General features: G+C 42.2%; 1 protein-coding gene across 7 annotated transcripts in view; it reads right to left on the bottom strand.

Annotated features, from left to right (window-relative positions):
- Positions 1-342: 342 nt before the first annotated feature.
- The window catches only part of LOC104914788 (protein unc-13 homolog B), a 205,114-nt gene continuing 185,849 nt past the window's right edge, over positions 343-19,607 (bottom strand). For 4 of the 7 annotated variants that reach the window (XM_085214534.1, XM_085214535.1, XM_085214533.1 and 1 more), the window contains 7 exons: positions 16,086-16,142; positions 11,248-11,328; positions 10,708-10,855; positions 8,026-8,082; positions 5,462-5,554; positions 4,329-4,488; positions 343-2,854 (listed from right to left, as the gene is read on the bottom strand). In XM_085214534.1, coding sequence (XP_085070660.1) covers positions 2,569-2,854; positions 4,329-4,488; positions 5,462-5,554; positions 8,026-8,082; positions 10,708-10,855; positions 11,248-11,328; positions 16,086-16,142 — 882 coding nt within the window. In that variant the 3' untranslated portion in view covers positions 343-2,568. The remainder of the gene's footprint in view (positions 2,855-4,328; positions 4,489-5,461; positions 5,555-8,025; positions 8,083-10,707; positions 10,856-11,247; positions 11,329-16,085; positions 16,143-19,607) is intronic. The other 3 variants (XM_085214536.1, XM_085214539.1, XM_085214537.1) reach the window with 2 other exon arrangements.

Here is a 19,607-nt window from a genome sequence, read left to right as displayed (position 1 = left end):
AAGCAATGAGCATTGAACATACCAGTGAGTCAAAAACTCGTGTCCACCTCACTGCACTGAAGTGGGGCATGGAATTTGTGCTTCAAACAACATTTTAGGTGACATGCCATCAAACTCAACTTCTTCCATAATGAAGCTAGAACAGAAACACAGCAGCAAGCTTGGCCGTTAGGTAGCTGAATTACTTGCAGTCACATTGCCAAGCATGTCACATAAGGAAAAAGTTGCATCCCAGAACACAAAAACTGAGGCCTGCATCATTATGAAATACAAACTTCTGAGTTATTTAAGCTTTTCTGCTTGAAATTGGCAGCATCCCCAAAAAAGGAGGAGAGGGTGTAATTTACTTGACAACAAGAAGGTTTATTCTTTCATCTCATCAACATCATCTACATAGCATTAATGCTCATCAGACTGAAAGCTTTCAATCCATTTTGGCATACAATTACTCTTCTTCGCGTGTTGTTGGTAAGGTACCCTACTGCCTGCCCGCGGCTTCCATTTAGCACCACCAGGAGGCAATACCTGAATACAAAGAAAACTTAAAGGCAAGATAGGCAAACAAAAGGAAGTACGTTATTCTCTATGTTTTTCTGTCTCAGTGCTCTATCAGAAGCCAAGAACTCTGGGAAAAGACATCAAAGACAGAGGTACTCTACCACAGAGTAAGAGGGAATTACCTGACTCACACACTGTGCTGGGCATCTACAGTACTAAGGAAAAGCCTACTTACTACATGAGAGTAATTTGCAAAATTGCAGTAGCGATTCTAACCTACATGATTTGGCAAGTCCAATCACAGTTATACTTCAACAGACAACTCCAGATGCTGCTAAAAGAGTTTATTAAAGACTGTACTAAGAGTTCTCGTAACAATGGCACGTACAACAATTCAGAGTTGTGACAATTAGCGTGAAGTTTAGGAGAGCACTACTGTAGTACACCACAGACACGAACGAAGCAGATGTGCAGTCTCAACTCTACAAGCAAGCCCAGTAGTCATATCATACAGCTGTACAAGTGTCAGACAATATAGAAAAGAAAATACAAAAAAAAAAAAGTCATTCAATAGCCAGTCCTTGAGTTTATTGACAGTATTACAGTACTTTATGGACAAGGACTGGCTTGTTCCAGCTGCACCTCCACAGTACAAGGGCAGCTGGAAATAGCAAATATCCCCTTAGTGAAGAAAAAATCAAAAAAAACCATACCTCGTTACAATCATTACTCCAGAGCTTCCTGTTCACAAAAATTTCAAATTCTGACATCCCCAAAATCATTTTGCTCAGGACACTGTTTTATTTTGCAAGAAAACAAAACTAGTATGGTTTTTCAAGATAGTGCAAAAATATTTTCTACCGTATTATTAAATCACAGATTAATGATGATCAACATGGATCAACCACGGCACGGCCAGCAGCAGCTTCAAGATCAGAACCAAATGGACCTGCTGCCCCTCTACCTGCACTTAAAAGAGTGAGTGCATGCAGAGGGGAGACGTGTAGTTCTCTTCCAAGCCATTATTCTGGGTTTATAAGGAGGATTGGCCTCCAGGGTTAACAAAATGCTACAGAAAACTTGCAAGTATTTAATTATAAAAAAGAAATAAAACAAAACAAAACAAACAAAAAAACCCACAACCAAACAAAACCAGGGCAACCTCCTAAAAAAAAGAATATTGAAATGGAAAAAGTAAGTAGTAGCTGTATTATTTGCCATGGCTGTAATGTTCCCTTCCTTACAGGGTTGGTCATGGCAGTCAAAGTGTGACTCGTGGAGCTCAGCAGCTTACAGCACCCACAAGGTGATGCAGGATTCCCAGCAGCACGCAGGGATTTCATATTCTCTACAACATGGCATCTAGTTACAATGGCAGGGCAGCTGCAGCCTGCTCCCTGTGTGCTGCCTTTGCAGTTTTTGGCTATGAGATCTTAGGCCCTCTGCACTTGTTCCACTGGTCATGTTCATGCTCACAACAGCACAACCTTAGCTGCACATTCATTTGGGGTACATCTCCATAGCAATTTGCAACTTCTTTTTTTAAGCAGACATTGAGGTGTCTGCATAACACACTGAAATACTAGTGCACTCTGTGCAGGAACACCCTTTGGCACCTCCATAGTACATGAATTCAGTGAGATAACTGCGTTTTGCCAAACCCCCAAATCACTCTTCTCCCAATTTCCATAGTTAGTTTGTTTTGTAGTGTGATTATGTAGAACCTTTTCAATGTCTGCCAGTTTCAGAGGATAAAATCACAGTGCTGCATATCAACAAAACCCAGCATACCCAGCCTGCAATATAAAATAATTTATATACACAAAGCAGAATTTGCATCTTAAATAGGAAGAGATTGCCTTGTTCTCTACAGTGTCTTACCCAGCTACTAAAAAATAAATAATTCACATCAGATTGATGGATTTGTTTCCTCTACAGCACACGTGCGCTATTGGAGCTGACAAAGATAACATGAAAAAAACCTTTTGTAATTAATAAAAGAGAACTGTTGAACACTTGCACATATTGGCACAAGGCAGAAGAAAAAAAGGAAAGATCACACAGCTCAGCTCAGGTGCCTTCCTCAGTGGAACGGGACTCAGATTTTAACTTCACAAATTCTTTTGCAACTTCATCATTGGTTCTTTGGGAAAGAATCCTCAGGACTGTAAGTCCAGTCTCATCCATCTGAATCCTGCGTCCAAGAGGACACCAGCAGGCACAGCTTCCTTTGTCTGCTATGTCTCTGAGCTGCATCACTGCTATGCCCAGCACCCGATCCTCCCGAGCAAAGCAGTAGTCCTTCACACAGACTTGGAGCTCATAGGCATCGGGGCCGTCCTCGTTCCCCAGTATGCTGGAAAACAAACGAGATTACTTATCAGAACATATCAATTCCTCCTAAAAAAGACATTTTAAAAACATGTCAGAGGCTGGGTGAAGTGCCAGATGTGCCATAAAAAACTTCTTTCTACAGAATCATAGAATCACTGGAGTTGGGAGGGACCCTTAAAGCTCATCTGGCCCAAATCAGAGAACAGAGACACCACAGCTCCATCAGGTGCCCCTCCAGCCTGACCTTCGGTGCCTCCAGGGATGGGGCATCCACCACCTCTCTGGCCAAACTGTTCCACTGCCACCATTCACCACTGTTTATTATAAAAAACTTTTTTTCCTGTTTAGAGAGGCAGGAGTACAGCATATGGTGTATGCATCTTACTGCTGTTTCATGGTTGATAAAGGCAACGTGGCTATTTGAAAAGAAAAAAAGAAACAACTCTTTTCAAGTTGCCTTTGCGTGTGTGTGTGTGTGAAATTGCAAAATGAAAAGAATGGAGAACATAAAAGACACGCTAATAGATTTTCAACTAAGACAACTGTAAACATTTCTGTTCCTGCTAAGGGTTGTTTCATTCCAGTAATTAATATTTTAATTAGATGAAGTCTTTGTTAATGATGCAGAACCTTCCATTAAAGCATCAGCTAATAAACATACATTCCAAACCTTTCTGATGCTTCTAAAGCTAAAAAAAAAAGAAAAAAGGCACAAAAATTTCTTCACTTAGAGCAAGTCTGCCTTTCTCCATATCGAATAAAATCATACAGTCTGTCCATTTCCCCTGGGAAGTTTACAGTCTTTTGCTGGTCATCACTTATTTCATTCACAGAATCCTAGAATGGTTTAGGATGGAAGGGACCTCTGGAGATCAGCTGGTCCAGCCCCTGCTCACGCAGAGCCACCCAGACTTATCTTACTGCACAGCTGGGTGAAGACCAGTCTGTAGCTCCTCTGGTTGAGCCTTCCAGGAAGGGAGATGACTTTGTAATAATGAAAGCCAAGTAAGAAGAGATCAATGCTCCATGCTGAGAAAGCTGCAGCTGCTAACAGATCCAAGGACTATAACCTTGGAAACAAGGATACACAAGTTCACAGAGCACGCCCCATTAGTCAAGTTGAGATAAAAACTCATTAGGAAATAAAACCACATCCATACATGAACTTTTAGCCTCAACTCTTAACAACAAAACACACAAAGTTCATTAAAATGATGGAGCACAGTAAAATACGTGAACAGGACACGTAACACGTTTCCAAAGGTAGCCAAAGGACACTGCTGGTGAAGAATGATTACCAGCATCCCACCCACAGCAAAATCTCCCATCATCTAGCCTTTCCTGCCAAGACACCTGACACTGGGCCAAGCTGCTGGTTCAAGTACTGCTCCGAGCCCTGCGCAGGCTGTTTGTGGATGCTGGAAAAAAAAAACCACAATCTGTCCACTGCATCTAACCATGCCAGGACAGATCCTCAGGCCATTTTTCACACTTACAAGTGAAAGGTTTCATTGTATTTGGGAGCCCAGTTGTTGCTCTTTGACTTCGTTGTGAACTTCCTCTTCTTGTCACTCTGATGAGGCCCAATCATGGTAACTTCAACAAACGGACGGAACATGCCAGACGTCTGCCACTTCAGGTCGTTGGCTGCCACAACTGGAAAAGAGTCACAATCTGCTTTACAAAGAATACTCATTTGTTCCCATTGCTAGCTTTCCACTTGGATCTCATTTCAATTCCTTGTCCAACCTACAACATATGAGCTATGTCTTTTTTCTTTTTTTTGTCCTGTTTGAATTCTGCCTCGGGAATCTGAAACTTTTCTCTTGCCATATGCACGTTCAAGAAAGTAGTCAAAAAGCAGGCACACATGCATCTCTGGTCAGTGTTTAATTCTGTATCAGCTGTGGAATGAGAAAAAACAGCGTATGCAGGGGCCTGATGTTGAAGTCTGTTGAAAATGAGACTGCAGGTAAGACAAACAAAGCATATGAGCTGTGGGTGGTTTCAGAACTCACCACTGTTAGCTCTTTAATTCCCATTTTCTCAAACGAGCATAGAAAATATCTGTGAACTGCATTGTGGTATAGATTTACCCAGGAGAAGAGAGGGTTGGAGATCTGTTTATATATATCTTTAGAGGAAATTAAAGTAGTTAAATATGCTGCAAAGGAGACGAAGGAAGAGGAAGCCTGAAATGAATCACTGCCTTGGTTATTTTCAGAGCAGCTCTTCTGGGATCAATTTGGCCGTCAGGATGGAGGAGAGCAAAGGCCTTGACCTCTTACTGGTTCTGCAGTTTCTCAATTTACACTGAGTAGTTTCACACCATCACTCTGTCATACTGCTCTGTTCTCTGCAGCACATGCTAAACTGTGGGGCCTGCGAGAGCCAACATCTGATTTGTTTATTTCATATATTGTTGCCAATAAACAACAGGACTCTACACTGTCACGTCACTTGCTGTCACTAGACTGGACAAGATCAATTAATGTGTCCTTGCATGTCTGTGATGTGAAAGAGAAAAACATCCACATCACATGAGTTTGCACAGAAATACGATGACTTCTAACTGCAAGTTTGTCTTGACACAGACAGAGCCCACGCAGTAAAGCTTATCTGTCCCTACCTTTCACTGTGACCTTGTGTTCTCCAGTTCCTGGATGGGTATACAGGTCGATCTGTACAGACACTTCACCCACAGGGTCATCCACACCAGAGGCTGTTGGAAGAAAATTGGCACGCATGCGCCGTGCACACACAGATTATTGTTTATTGGTACCCATCTTTGCCCCAGCAGACAATAGTATTCTCACATCCTCCATAGCCTGTTTTTTCAGTCAGCATTGATAATAAAATGTCAATGCAAACTAACAGGCTTGCATGCCCAACAAGCTTAAACACTAACTTTCTTTGCACTCCACCATAAGAATCACACCCTATAAAGAATTCTAAAATAAACTAAGCCATCTAAAATGTGACAATGAGCCCTCTCAGAGAACAAGAATATTTTTCAGAAGTTCCCGACAAGCTGTTGTATACACATGCAAGGCATTCCAGTGGTGGGCAGCAGCATTCCCAACAGAATTAAGGACGAGGATTAAAAAAACAAGTAAAAAAAAACAAAAAAAAGCACAACAGAACATGTAAGGCAAGTTTAGGGGAAAAAAAAGACAAAGATGTTAGCGATTAGCACTGAGCCATAATGCAGTCTCACCCTCCAAGGTTTCCATGCAGTAAAGCAGATAAATGCTGTTACCCTGACTGCCCACACCTGCTTCTCTTCAGAGGGTAATGAGAATCTCTTAAGTGCTGTACACCAAAGAGGATGAGAAAGAAGCATTCAGCTTGCACACTCATTTCCCTACATCCATCAGGCAGGCAGAAAACAAGAGGTATTTTCATGGAGGAAAACATAACATGTTCCAACTGCAGGGGAACATCACATGAACCTTGCAATTCTTATATTACGATGTTTTCAACATATTCACTTTTAATTATAATAATCAAGGAATACGGGGAAACAACATTTATCTGGTAGGGAAACTGAGATGTCATGCAAATTACAGAAAAAGACTGCTTTGCAGAAAGAAAATTAAGTTTTTGATCAGATAGGGAGATTGATCTTCTTGTCTCTCTAATAAGTGTCTGATGAGTTTGACAGTTAGCAATGCAGTTGTAAGAGGGATACCTATGGGGTAATTGGATGCCTAAGAAGAGCACTGTTAGTTTGTTAATTTTGAGACTAAGATGCATTACAAAATGGAGGGGGAAAAAAAAGGTGTGTCGATTGAAATTCGAGACAAGGATCTTGAAGGATGTCATTAAAATGTCATTAAACAAACATTTTGATTAGATGGATCTAACATGTCGACGTCTACAAAAACAGTCTGCAGGCAGCAAAAGCGCTCCTTTCAAGAACAGGAGGTTGAGAGCTCATCTGTGCACTTCCCTGAAGAGAATTACTTGGCACAGAACTGCCGGCAGTGAAAGTCACGTTCATGTTCAAGAGAAACTATCTGCACGCACAAACATAACACAACCTCAGGTTATTCTCTCAGGGGTAGATTCTCACTCCTGACCTGAGTACAACAGACAGCCCTTAGGCTGTAACATCTGTACTTCATCCTGAGCACAGTGTTTTACCCCTGCCCAGGAGGGGATGTGTTTCTGTATGTAAGCGTAGAGCTTTGAAAATGCTGGGCCCAATCACTCATCTGACCCACCCGACTGTGCCTATCACAGTCAGTGCTTTCTATGGGAACAGACAAGATTACCAAAATTATATAATGACTTTACCAGGCTGAATAATCTGATAAACCTGCCAAACACACAGGTCTTCATTATACTGATCTTTAGAGTCATTGGTGGGTTATGAATGAGATGCTGATGCTTCTGAAGAATCGCAACAGAATCAGCCCTTTATCCTTGAGGGAAACAAAATTTAGATTGCTTTGTGCTTTTTTCTGCCTTCACTCCCATCTTTTCATAATAAAATCCCGCTTCTATTAACTGATAAGTTCACAGAGACCAAATACTGCTTAAGAAATATCCATAGGCAGACAGTGTAAATATTCTGCTCTCATACAGTTGTGTAGATATACGTGCTTGCACGCTTAGTGGCAAGTAGATTTAAATCTTAAGTCATTGATGTTGTGATAGTGGAAGGTGAAACTGCAGAACTGAGCTCGTGCAATGTGACTTTGGACAGCAGAAAATAAACTGGGAGATGAAAAACAAAAAGACTTAATTTAGTGTTCTCCTGAGGATGCAGTCTTTATCTACCCCCTTCAAGCCACATGTTTCAAGCTTGGCCACAGTTTTGAGTGAATATCAGACATGACCATGTATTACCATCCCTGTAGACCACAAGCATGCAAGTCCAAGACTTGAAATAGCAACACACAGCCATGATAAAGGGTAGAGAAACACATTCGCATCATCTTTCAAAATGCAGTCCATTTTAAAGACAGATTTCACATCCCATAAACAAGGCTTTGGGACAGGTTCTCAAGCAAGGTACAAACTTCTACACCGCGCAACCCGTGGCTCTGTGGGATGGATGCAAGCATTCTGTGACAGTTCATTTCTACAGAGAACTACGAGCAATGGGTCTCTGGAAAAGGTTCTGAGCAAGATGGCTTTAAAAGCAAGGCAGTTGGCTAATGGTAACAACATTAGTCTGAAACATACCCTTATCAGGAAGAACGTCCTCATTAGCCGTAAACCTAATACCTTTCCCATCATGCACTGAGACATGAATTCAAAAGGCAAGAAGCAAGCAGGATAAAGAGAGAAGAGTGTGAATTACAATCCAATTAGTGGCTTCACTTAAACAAATGCAAGACAAACATTCTAGCTCTTAACAAACAAAACATTCTCTTAGATCTTCTGTACCAACACAGGCTTTGAGGAGCAAGCCCGTCTGCAAGTAAGGGATTGTCCGGGTAAAAAAAAATAGAATTTGTTCTGGCAAAACTGAACCACAAGCTCTGATCCATCTCTGCAGAACAAAGCATTGTGCCACAGACTGTGGCACAGTAAGAAAAGGAGCACAAAAAGTAACTCACAAACTGCTAGGTATAACTACTGAGCAGTGAAGTATTTAAATAGAAGCAAAGCATTTAAGTAGCTTTGCATGCAGCCGTTTCTACCCTTAGGCTTGTGAGATGCTTGGCTTAAGGGAAAACATCAGCCAGAGACAGATCCATAAGGCAGATATCAGCTGTAAATACCAGTGCTGTCCTTCTGTCTCTCTGATGCATACGTGATCTCCAAACTATTCTACTTACTGTGGTCACCCAGAAGCATGTACAAATAACATCCTGCTCTAACCTCAGTCCCTGGAGAAAGTCACGCCTTTCTCAGAATCATCACTGATACCACATACACCAATTGTATATCTCCAGTCTTCTGTTCTCTAAACAGAGCCTCACACTCCCAAGCCTGTTAATATACATGATGCTGATTTGGACCAGCTCAGAGGTTCACCACACCCAATAGCTGCCTCCCAAAGTGATTCAGACAAGCCACAAACAAATGTCACCAGTCAGCTATGTGAGAGAACGTGTGACCTCGTAACACATGCATTTTGTACACCAAAACCAGAGCTAAATTCTTTCTAAGCTTTCACACATTCTTTGGTGGAAACTCTACATTCCCACTGCTCTTAGATTATTTCAAATTCCCTTTGTGTATCTGCTCTACAATTACCCTTACTGGAATTTTATAGTCAAATCATTCACTGAATTAAATTTCTTCGTCATATAAAGTTTCCACTTTCCAGCTTCAACATCTTCTTGGTTCAGATATATAATGGGAAGTGCTTGCCATCGACGAGCAACAACTGAAAATGTACTGGGCACATAAGTTCCTAGTTAAAAAATGTTTTGTGTAACTCTACTGGGAGCAAGCAGTTCCCCAAATCCCGCGGTGATGCAGCAGTGTTTGACCTGCCTGGCCACTGGATGTCATCCTTGCTCTGCTAGGATGCACGTACAGGACCTTCCTCTCCAATGTAGGTACTGACTACTTACATTTGAGTTAACTTCTGACGCTTAATAAAGAATACTTCAACTTAATCATATTTGTGTTGCTAAAGGGAAGGATGATTTAGAATCATAGAATACCCTGAGTTGGAAGGGACCCTGACTCCTAAGGATCACTGAGTCCAACTGCTGGCTCTACACATCCAAGCATCCAAAACCAATACTCAACTACTTTTCACTTTAAAGTAAACCTTTTTTTTTTTTTTTCTTGCTTAAAAAATGCACAGAAGAATGCCAGTACCAGGCAGTTTAATTTACACACCAGAGAAGTGTGTGTCAGGTAGATAGTCATTCTGTCTTGACTTAGTGTGATGATTTGCTGGCAGTGTTGGTACGGTCTGTGGGGTGACCAGTTCTTTTAGGCTAGAAAGAGTTAAAGTACACACTAGGCCAGGCAAAAATATGGCAAAATACATCTCCTGTGGAGCATTATGATTATTGCTGCTGAGATATAATAGTCCAATTTCACCGCTTCTAAGAAGCCTGAAAAAGGAGAACATCAGTTTCAGTTTTGACCTAACCTGTAATAGCATCTGTCCTCTATTTCTGAGTCTGAAGACTCACAGTCAACTAGTGAAGGTGCATGACTATGGATTAAATTATTCTACTCAACAATCTGAAGATGCTTCTTTGAAAGCAATGAAAGATGGAGGCAATTAGCTATGTACCACTTCTGAATCAGTGAAGTAGCAGCGCTGCTCTGCATTCACAGAGAGCAACCAGAGAACTCCAGTGACCCATTCCAGCAGCCTACTAGCACTTGTGGTGACTCGTCATCATCTAGCTAACACGTATCCTGTAGTGGCTGCAGACAGTGCTGTTGTTACTCCTAAAGGGACTCTTCTCTTTGCACAGCAGCATGGTACTCCGTGATACAACACCTTCTGTCAATCAGCATTAGTCAGAACGACATGGGCTGCTGGCATCTGGCCTGTGACACACGCACCCAGTAGCTTCTGTGGTGATGTCTTGCTGGAATGGTCTCTCACACCACTGTGAGTCTCAGTACAGTATCTTCGCGTTTCACTTCCCCAAATTACCCACCCACATGAATTCAAGAAACGTGACTGCTATATGAGAACTGCAGAAAATAGACCACAAACCCCTTCAGGACGTATGTTTCACATATCCTCTGTTCTCTCAAAATGTAAATGTTGTGCAGGAAATAACTCATTTTCCCTCCTTCCACATTTCAAAAGCTCTGAACTGTCACATTTCCAGAAAAGTTACTGCCAAAAGCACTCTACAAACTGGCAATACAAGACTGAGCAATTACGAACAGGGCAGATCACTCCATTCAACTTTGCCAACAGCATAAATGTCTTACCCTGAGCTGTCTGTGTCTGGACAAAAGTTTTGATGAGAGTGTCTGTGGTCTGAGTATAGAGAGAAAGAGCGTATCGAAGTGACTGCAGGTCGGGACTCTTCTCCAAGAAGGTTTTCTTCAGTCCATTCCCACCAGCATGGAAATATTGCTAGAAGTAAAAATAAATAAATAAGGGAAAAATAGTGAGGAAGAATTGTAAAAGGCAACAAGTATTTATGCACTATGGATTAGAAAGAGCTGAAAAATTCACAAAACACTTCTGTACTGGGAGCCCAGCTATTGCTAGACCAGCTGATAGCAGCTGCTCATGGCTTTCCTATTCCAAAACACTTAAATTTAAATACACCCTCTCTCCCAGCGTGTATCCATCACATGACTCTATTTGGGCTTACCCAAACATGGCAGTAGCACTCATGGCTTAATGGCTGGAACAACAGCAACAGATTCCTGCCATCTCCTAACTGGAACAGGCACTACCCTCCCAAATGGGAGTGCAGATGAAGCAAGGGAATGACAAAGACAGAAATGGAAATAACTTACTTTGATAGTATCCAGTGCAAGATCCAAAACAGCACATTGCTTGGGAGTGAGGCTCCTGGTTTCTTCTCTCACCATATGATCCTGCAAACAATCATTGTATTTGATATTAATATGTCATCAGATGCTACAAGAAGAGACCCCAATCTCATCTCTCTCTCTGGATTCATGCTGTGGCTACATAGCCACATATTAGCTCAGCCATTTAAGGAATACTTAATGGAGTGTTTCAGAATCTTTTATTACAGCTTTACTTGAAAATAAGCACAATTCTTCTCTTGTAGGCAGAGAAAATAAGGAAAGAACCTGGATAAACATAAGTAATGATTTAACAATCAGTTTGTCTCTAAAGAAGAAAACAAACAGGAGTCTTCTTGTTACCAATCATTTCAGAACATCCACAACAAAGACCTTAAAACGCTACCCAAAGCAAGTAATTCTGGGAACCAGATCCAGGGAGAAGTTTTTAGATGTTGATAGGTGCTCATATCACTCTTGTACAGGAATAAAAACAAACTAGCAATGCGTTCTAGAAAGCACCTCTACTAATAGATGAAGTTGTTCTCATTAATGAAACCCACCATGACTAATAGCAGAGACAAATCCCTTTGGGAAGGGATGTCCTTTGCTGCAGTTGGAGCACATTCCTCTTAGTCTCTTACCTGACTGTCATATTTTGGCATTTCACTAAGCTCATTTTCTCTGGTGTTTAGTCAAAGTGTCAGGGAAACCCTGCACATTTTAGGAAGGAAAGCTTTGCACAAACCTAGACTCTAACTGTCTGACCTTCTAGAGGATCAGGTCAGCTGGCTGCAGCCTGGGTGCTGAAGCTTTTGTGAAAAATATGCAGGCAAATCACACAATGGCTGCTCATCCCTGCATTAAATGCAGCACAGTTCTGAGAAGAGACATTTTCCAGGAGACACATCCTCTGAACAGTCTGTGAGCCCAGCATGCCCAGTGTGTAGCATGATGCATGTGTTTCACACTGACAAGCTTGCTGGCCATCCTGCAGCCTAGCAGTTCCTCATGTCACATGGTGGTGTTCCCAAGTCATCATGAACCATGTTCTGCAGCTTGATGGAGTCTGAGCATAACACTGCTCTTAGGCACTGACCGATTACCTTTGCACAGTGCTGCATTAGACTCTACAGAAGATGCTGCTCAAGTCAGCAGTACCTCAGACAAGCTTGTACTGTACTTTCCTGATAGTAGAAATGCCTCAACACACCTCCTTCCATTCTCAAGCTGCTTCTGTTCTGTAGAGCTAGTGTAGCGGCACCATGTTCCACAAGCTGCAATGAATCTTCTGTTAAAACAAACTATCTTCTGGGGAGCCATCACTCACATCTCTCTTCTCAAGTAACTCAGTTGAAGATGATGTTGCTTCACACTTCAGTACACAGAGGGTAAAACATTTATCTGCCTGACTGTTTGATTAAGTGCACTATCAGGCAGAGCCCAAGGCCACTTCTCCAGAGTCCTAGTTTATTGAGGTGCCCAAAGGGCAGTGTGATTTTCAATTCTGTTGAATTGAGCTTCTGGGTTTGCCCACCAGATAACCCAAGTCTGAAACAGAAACCAGGTGGCTGGCATTTTTCTCTTCAACATCTAACAAGCTCCTTTACCACTCAGAGAGGTCACCTGGACTGTGTCTGTGCTGCCGCTGCACAGCAACACACCAGCGCTTTCTAAGAGTTTCCCGCTGTCATTTACTTCAACACATTATGTAAAAACATCCAAGTGATGGGGCTGGTAATGCTCACAGCTGCACACAGAGGAGTCCATGACTGTCATCCCTCTGTGTGCCTGCCCTCTGCTCGTCCTACACTGCTCCTATCAAGTATTCTGCAGAGCTGCTCTGCGCTTTCCAGTTTGAGAGTGTGGAGCAGGCCACAAATATTTACATCAAATCACTGCGTAACTATAAGTGGAAGTCATCAAAATCTTTTCCTGGTCTCTCATATTCACTGGTTACTGTGCACAGCTGTTCTTAGAAAAACCTCCGCAGTCAGAGCTTGACTTTGCGAAGTGGAAGAGGCTGCCCCGCTTCCTGCTCTGGCTTCTGGCTCTGTGGGGCAGGCAGCAGGAGCAGCCAGCTTGCACCAAAGCAAACTGAGCAGAAGAGCTAGATAACAATTGGGAGGCAGGTATCTGGCTCCAAGGTGCCAGTTTTACGGTTGGTTTTCCAAGCATTTGAAAATACAATGGGAAATTGATTTGTCATCCGGACAGGAATCTGTGCACATCAGGTCTGCCAGTCTCAGCTTTCAGCTGACTAATCTGATTCACTGGGGAACTTTTCCTACTGTTCTATTTAAGACAACTAAAGGCTTAAAATCCGTGTTATAATTTTCTCAGGCTTTTAGTGAAATGGCAAAATACACAAGAGAAGGACTTCGAGTAGCTATTTATTCATGCCTTCTCTGCTAGCTTGTACATGCCTGTAAAAACAGAAAATCCATGGTTATACAGACCCAAACAATTTACATTTTCTTAACTCCTTCACTCCTCAGGAAATTTTTGGACACAATGTCAGCTCACACCATCTGTCTGAACAAAAGGTTCTCAGAATTCAAGTGGTATGGCACTTTCATGTCTGCATACAGCCCTGATGCCACAAATAAAATCTCACGCACCTGTGCTCTAATTCTATATATGGATATGTAAGTAAAGGCTCAAAAACCAACCAAGGCTTGCCTGATTTCCACGAGTATGTGCATTTCTAAAAATGGAGTTCAGAGTTAGCAAAGTTAAGCTTTATAGTAACTCTAGCCAAAGACAGGCTACTGCTGAGGGCTGGCCTTGGTCTGATCAGTGCAAATGAAACAGAAAAGAATTCCAGCTCATTCCTGACAAAAGGCACTCTGTGTATCTTAAAAAATTCCAGTAAAGAGGAGACTGGGAGGAAGTAAAAGCTAACAGTGAATGTCAGTGACTATGTCTGAGAACACAGAGGCACAGGAACTCATAGCTGTCTGCAAAAACTTGTCCTGGTGACCTGGGGGGGAGTAACAGGGAGAATCCAGCTTGTCCTTTGAAAACAGAAGTGCATTAAGAGAGCAGGCAGGGCTTCTTCTCTGCATGTTGCGTACTCACCCTGCTGTTTTTGAAAGGACAAAGGGATACTCACAGGAAGAGGGGGTTGCATTTGGAGGCTGCATTCCAGTTCCTACTCTCCCAGCCTGGGTACAAAGCTCCTCTCTGTCCATTTCTCCCATGGGAGCTTTTGCTTTCTTTTCTTTGAAGCAGAAACAGTGGAGGTGGTGCAATCCTCAAAAGTCACCACGTCACCAGGGAGGACAAGCTAGCAGTCCCCAGCAAAAGTGGCAGATGACAGCTATTCCCCTTGAGAGCCACACTTGAAGAGTTTGTTAACTCTTTTATTACAGTCTCAAAATGTAGATGGAAAAAAAAAAAGCCCCTCGTGCATACAATCAAAGGACGGTTTGGATTGGAAGAGACCTTAACGCCCATACAGTTCCATCCTCCTGCCGTGGGCTGGTTGCCCCCACCAACTCAGGCTCCCCAGACCCCATCCAGCCTGTCCTTGAGTACCTCCAGGGGTGGAGCACCACAGCTCTCTGGGCAGTAGTGCCAGCGCCTCACTGCTCTCCAAACTTCTAACCAATTTAACTTCTTCACTTTGGAGGTTACAGAGCACTGGAATAGACTGTCCAGGGAGGTTGTGGAGTCTTCTTTTTTGGAGATATTCAAAACCTGCCAGGATGCCTACCTGTGCAATTTGTAGGGCACCTGCTTTAGAAGGGGACTACATGATCTCCAGAGGTCCCTTCCTACCCCGTAATTCTGTGATTCTGTATAATGAGACATGCGTGTCCAGATCCTTTCTAGGACTTCTAATAAGCACTACCTTAAATGAACTGCGTACTGTCCTGAATCACAAACACATACAATGTGACTGCAGGGCAAGGGAAACAGATAGTTAAATAAAAACTAATAATAAAGGCATGTAATAAAGGCATGAGACAAACTATAATGGGAAGAGGTGAATGTATTTGGAACTGCACTGATCACTCAGAAGAATGCTCTTGGCCATGGGAAGCTCTCCCTGATCACCCTCCAAGACTGTGTCATCTTCCTATCTGCACAATTTGTGAGTAGTGACTTGAGATTTAGACTACTTCTTGCACCGTATCTGCTTTATAGCATAAGCCAAACCACAGCACAGTACAATTTGATTCTTGTAAGGCATTGCTAATTTCATACCATTCCTGTTGTGACCACTGAATTATTGCTTGATTGGCTTACAGTGAGGTAGAGTGCACTTAGTAATGCTCATGCCATGCACTGTCATGTCATGCAGTGTCAAAACACATCAACATAGCCTTCATGCTAAATGCCAGTTTGCCTGTAAAGAGAGCCCACACAGACAGAATTTACAGACACAGGCTCTGTTCCATAAGGAACAGTTATTTTTGTATATAATTCATCAATAGCTACTGCAAGCATCTTCCCTACTGATAGCTCATTATCAGGATCATACAAGGGATTCCCTTTTACACAAGAGACGCAGAGGAACTAGCCAGATATCAAAATCTCTACTTTTTTTTTCCATTTTGAATAGATAAATCAAACTGAACCCTCCCTCGAAGAGATAAACTACTTTTCTATTAAACACAGAATAAAATTTAGCAGTTAATATAAACACGATGCTAATGTTAGCAGGATGTATTTAAATGAACATCTAAGGCATTTAAAAGAAAGCATTTCTCTGTAAGTGTGTTCAGCCACAAGCCACTAGAAGCACAAGCCATGCTACTCACTACTACAATCCCATGCTCAAACACAAGGACATTAACACAGACCACACACAATACCTTCAACTTTGACAAGTGTCCCAGCTCTTTAGCAGCACTGAAAATCAACTGTGTGCCCTATGATTGCAAGAAGGTAGGAAAAAAAAGGAGGAAAAAAAACATTATACACAAGATTTGCATACTTTTCCTTCAGCAAGTCAAACCAGTTCACAGACAGAACTTTACATAACAACCCCAAGGCCTACCTCAACAATCCTTCTTGTTATTATATTATCTAGTATAAGACCTTGCATTTCTGCAGATGCCAAATCCAGAGCTACTTCAGAGCACGACATTCTGCTAATTGGTTTACTCTTGCTTCAGCAGCCACACATTTAAATAGGATGCACCCTATTGCACAGGCTTGCACAGGTCTTAGGGGAAGGCAGTGTACTGGCTTCACCTCCAGACACTTCACTAGAGTTCAAGTAATCTACATACATGTGGATAAGCACTGGGTAACATCATCTTAAGCAGTGAGTACACAATTGATGACAATCTCTCTAGGGAAGTGCAGCCTAATCAGTGATGAAAGGGGTTAAGAATGTATCAGGTATCAGAAGCAAAATTGGATCTGAACAGTTTCCAGATGAGGCAAACAAAGTCCAACATATGTTACAGCATCTCCTTCATATGTCAAAAGCTGGGAATGGCTCTTCTTCCCCACTGTGGCTTACTGATACTGCATGACCAATGAAGAAACAAAAAATGATGATAAATCCCAAATACAGGAAATTTTGCTTTGACTCACTTACACACTGATAAAATTAAGCTTTTAAATATTTTCCCTGCAGTTACAATAGAAATATTTTTCCTTTCTGCCATCACAACATTTCTCTGCTGTATAATAAATACCTCTTTTGCCTGGGAACTTAAGCCCAATATGAAATGAGAAAGACAAAAGCAATCAAACCAATTCTCTAGCCTCCTTCCCAGACATGTTTTATGAGGTTCATTGAGATTTATTTTCTTCCATTTTGATCTCTTTCATTGATCTACCTTTTTCTAATGAAATCACAGCTGCCTATTTCTCCATTCAGAATAAAACCCTAGCCTACTGTAACTCAGGCCATGAATTGTGTATCCATCATATTGTGAAACTTTCTTCTCCACTTCAGCCTTCTGTGGCTAAGTAAGATTTGGGCTTCCCCATAGAGCTACAGGCTCTTTCCTTCTTTAATGTCACTTTCATCATCTGTCTCAGAAAAGCCTGAGGTATGTCAGGGGAGATGCTCTCTCAGTGACAGTCTTTGGCTCTCCTCAGCTTGTAATGAATTATTAGAGGCTACTATTAAAAGTACATTAAAAGTTGTCTGTCTTGGGACCTCTTTAACATCTTTATCAATGACACTGATGATGGAATTGAGTGCACCCTCAGCAAGTTTGCTGATGACACCAAGCTGAGCGCTGCGGTTGACATGGTGGAAGGAAGGGATGTCATTCAGAGGGACCTCAGCAGACTGAAAGGTGGGCCTGGGTGAACCTAATGAGGTTCAACACAGCAAAGTGCAAGGTTTTGCTCTTGGGCCGAAGGAATCCCAGGTATTTATACAGACTGGAAGGAGAGCAGCCCTGCAGAGAAGGACCTGAGGGTCAACAGATCCTCAACATGAGCTAGCAGGGTGTGATTACAGCTTGGAAAGCAAGTGTTATCCTGGGCTCCATCAGAAGAGGGGTGGCCAGCAGAGACAGGGAGGTGATTGTCCCCCTCTACTCTGCTCTTGTGAGGCTCCATCTGAAGTACTGTGTCCAGGCTGGAGCACCTCCCCTGTGAAAACAGGCTGAGGGAGCTGGGCTTGTTCAGCCTGGAGAAAAGAAGGCTGCGGGATGACATGATTGCAGTCTTTCAGTACTTAAAGGGAGCCTACAAACAGAGAGGAACCAACTCTTTGGAAGGGTAGATAACAGCAGGACAAGGAGAAATGGTTTTAAGTTGAGGGAGGGAAGATTTAAGATGGATGTCAGGGGGAAGTTCTTTATAGAGAGAGTGGTGAGGTGCTGGAACAGGCTGCTCAGAGAGGTTGTGGATGCCCCGTCCCTGGAGGTGTTCAAGGCCAGGTTGGATGGGGCCTTGGGCAGCCTGATCTAGTACTAAATGTGGAGGTTGGTGGCCTTGCCTGTGCGAGGGGGGTTGGAGATTCATGATCCTTGAGGTCCCTTCCAGCTCTGGCCATTCTGTGATTCTGTGATACATATAAATGTCATCAGAGGTATCACTTAGGGGTTGTCCCAGCTGAATGCCAGAAATAAGATTTCAGGGACAATCAGACATATTGTTGGGTAGCACTTTCCACACAGCTGCGTGTTTCTGCTTGGGAAAGCACTCAGGAAAATATAAAGCTCATCATCTCTGGGGTCTGCTGGCTCTCTATGGACCATGTGTACCCAAAGGTCTCCAATAAATGCAATTCTCCATTCTACAGTCCTTCTTCTCTCTCCTCTGCTATCCTTTCTTATCTCAACAATCTTTCACTCTTCACTTAAACTCAACTGACATGAATGCTGCTCATCTCATATCCCTGGAATTTAAACTCAGCAAGATGCAAGACCAGAATTATTACATGGCCCTTTGTCCCTGTTTATGCCAACCAGTTTGCCTTCATAGTTGATGACTTCTTCAGTATTCATTTGATGCCTTTTAACTCAGTGCTCTGTGGAGCAGGAATTAGGTTCTATTGCAAAAATCATTGTTATTATTATTATTTTTTTTCCTTTGGATTAAACTTAAGATCAGCCTCACTGATGTGTTCCCCTGAGCTAAAAAGCTTCTTCATATCTGCCAGTGGAATTAGCAGGTATCTTTGTACAGAAGAAAAGCGTGAGCGGCTGACAGTAGTAATAAAGGGAAACTGAGCCCTGCTCTAGGGACACTGGACACCCTCTTCTCTTTACAACAGTTCAGAACTGAATTTCTAAATGAGATGCTTTTTTCTTTAGTTTTGCCACCTTCTGAAATTGTTCAAACTCTGTGATTCCGTGACCTGAATTCAGACACCCTATTGAATTGCTCTAACCATAACCCTCACCTGGCCCTCACTGATCATCAGCCTTTTATGTTTGAATAGAAATCAATACAGAGTGAACATTATTGACTTTATAGCTAAACAGAAGCAATTGGTAACTGATTAAATTCATAACTCTTAAGGGAAAAAAAGTGTAGGCAAGGATAGCTAATGCATCCATAAATGAAAGCTTTTGAAATTAGATGAGGAGCTTAACTTGATGCCAGTACCTTACAGTAATTCTAAAAACAACTCTCAAATTTTTCTGTATTTCCAACAAGCAAGATAGGATATAACTGCGTTCAGAGAGACACAAACAGAGATTTCACTTTGGGACACACCAAATTATCCAAGGGACACAGCTTCAAACAGTGTTTTGGTACCCAGCATTGAATGCTGTCAGACACATCAGCTATTCAGTGCGACTGATCATAAGGTTTGTGGTCTTAAAACTTAAGGTATTCAAGACTGGGGACCAACCAGAAAAACAATTAACAATTGCTTTTTTTTTTTTTTTTACAACCCGGACTTTGAAAAAATG

The sequence above is a fragment of the Meleagris gallopavo genome, chromosome Z, assembly GCF_905368555.1.
Source record: "Meleagris gallopavo chromosome Z, MGAL_WU_HG_1.1, whole genome shotgun sequence".
Classification (NCBI taxonomy): Eukaryota; Metazoa; Chordata; class Aves; order Galliformes; family Phasianidae; genus Meleagris; species Meleagris gallopavo.
This window is presented reverse-complemented; position numbering and strand designations above follow the sequence as displayed.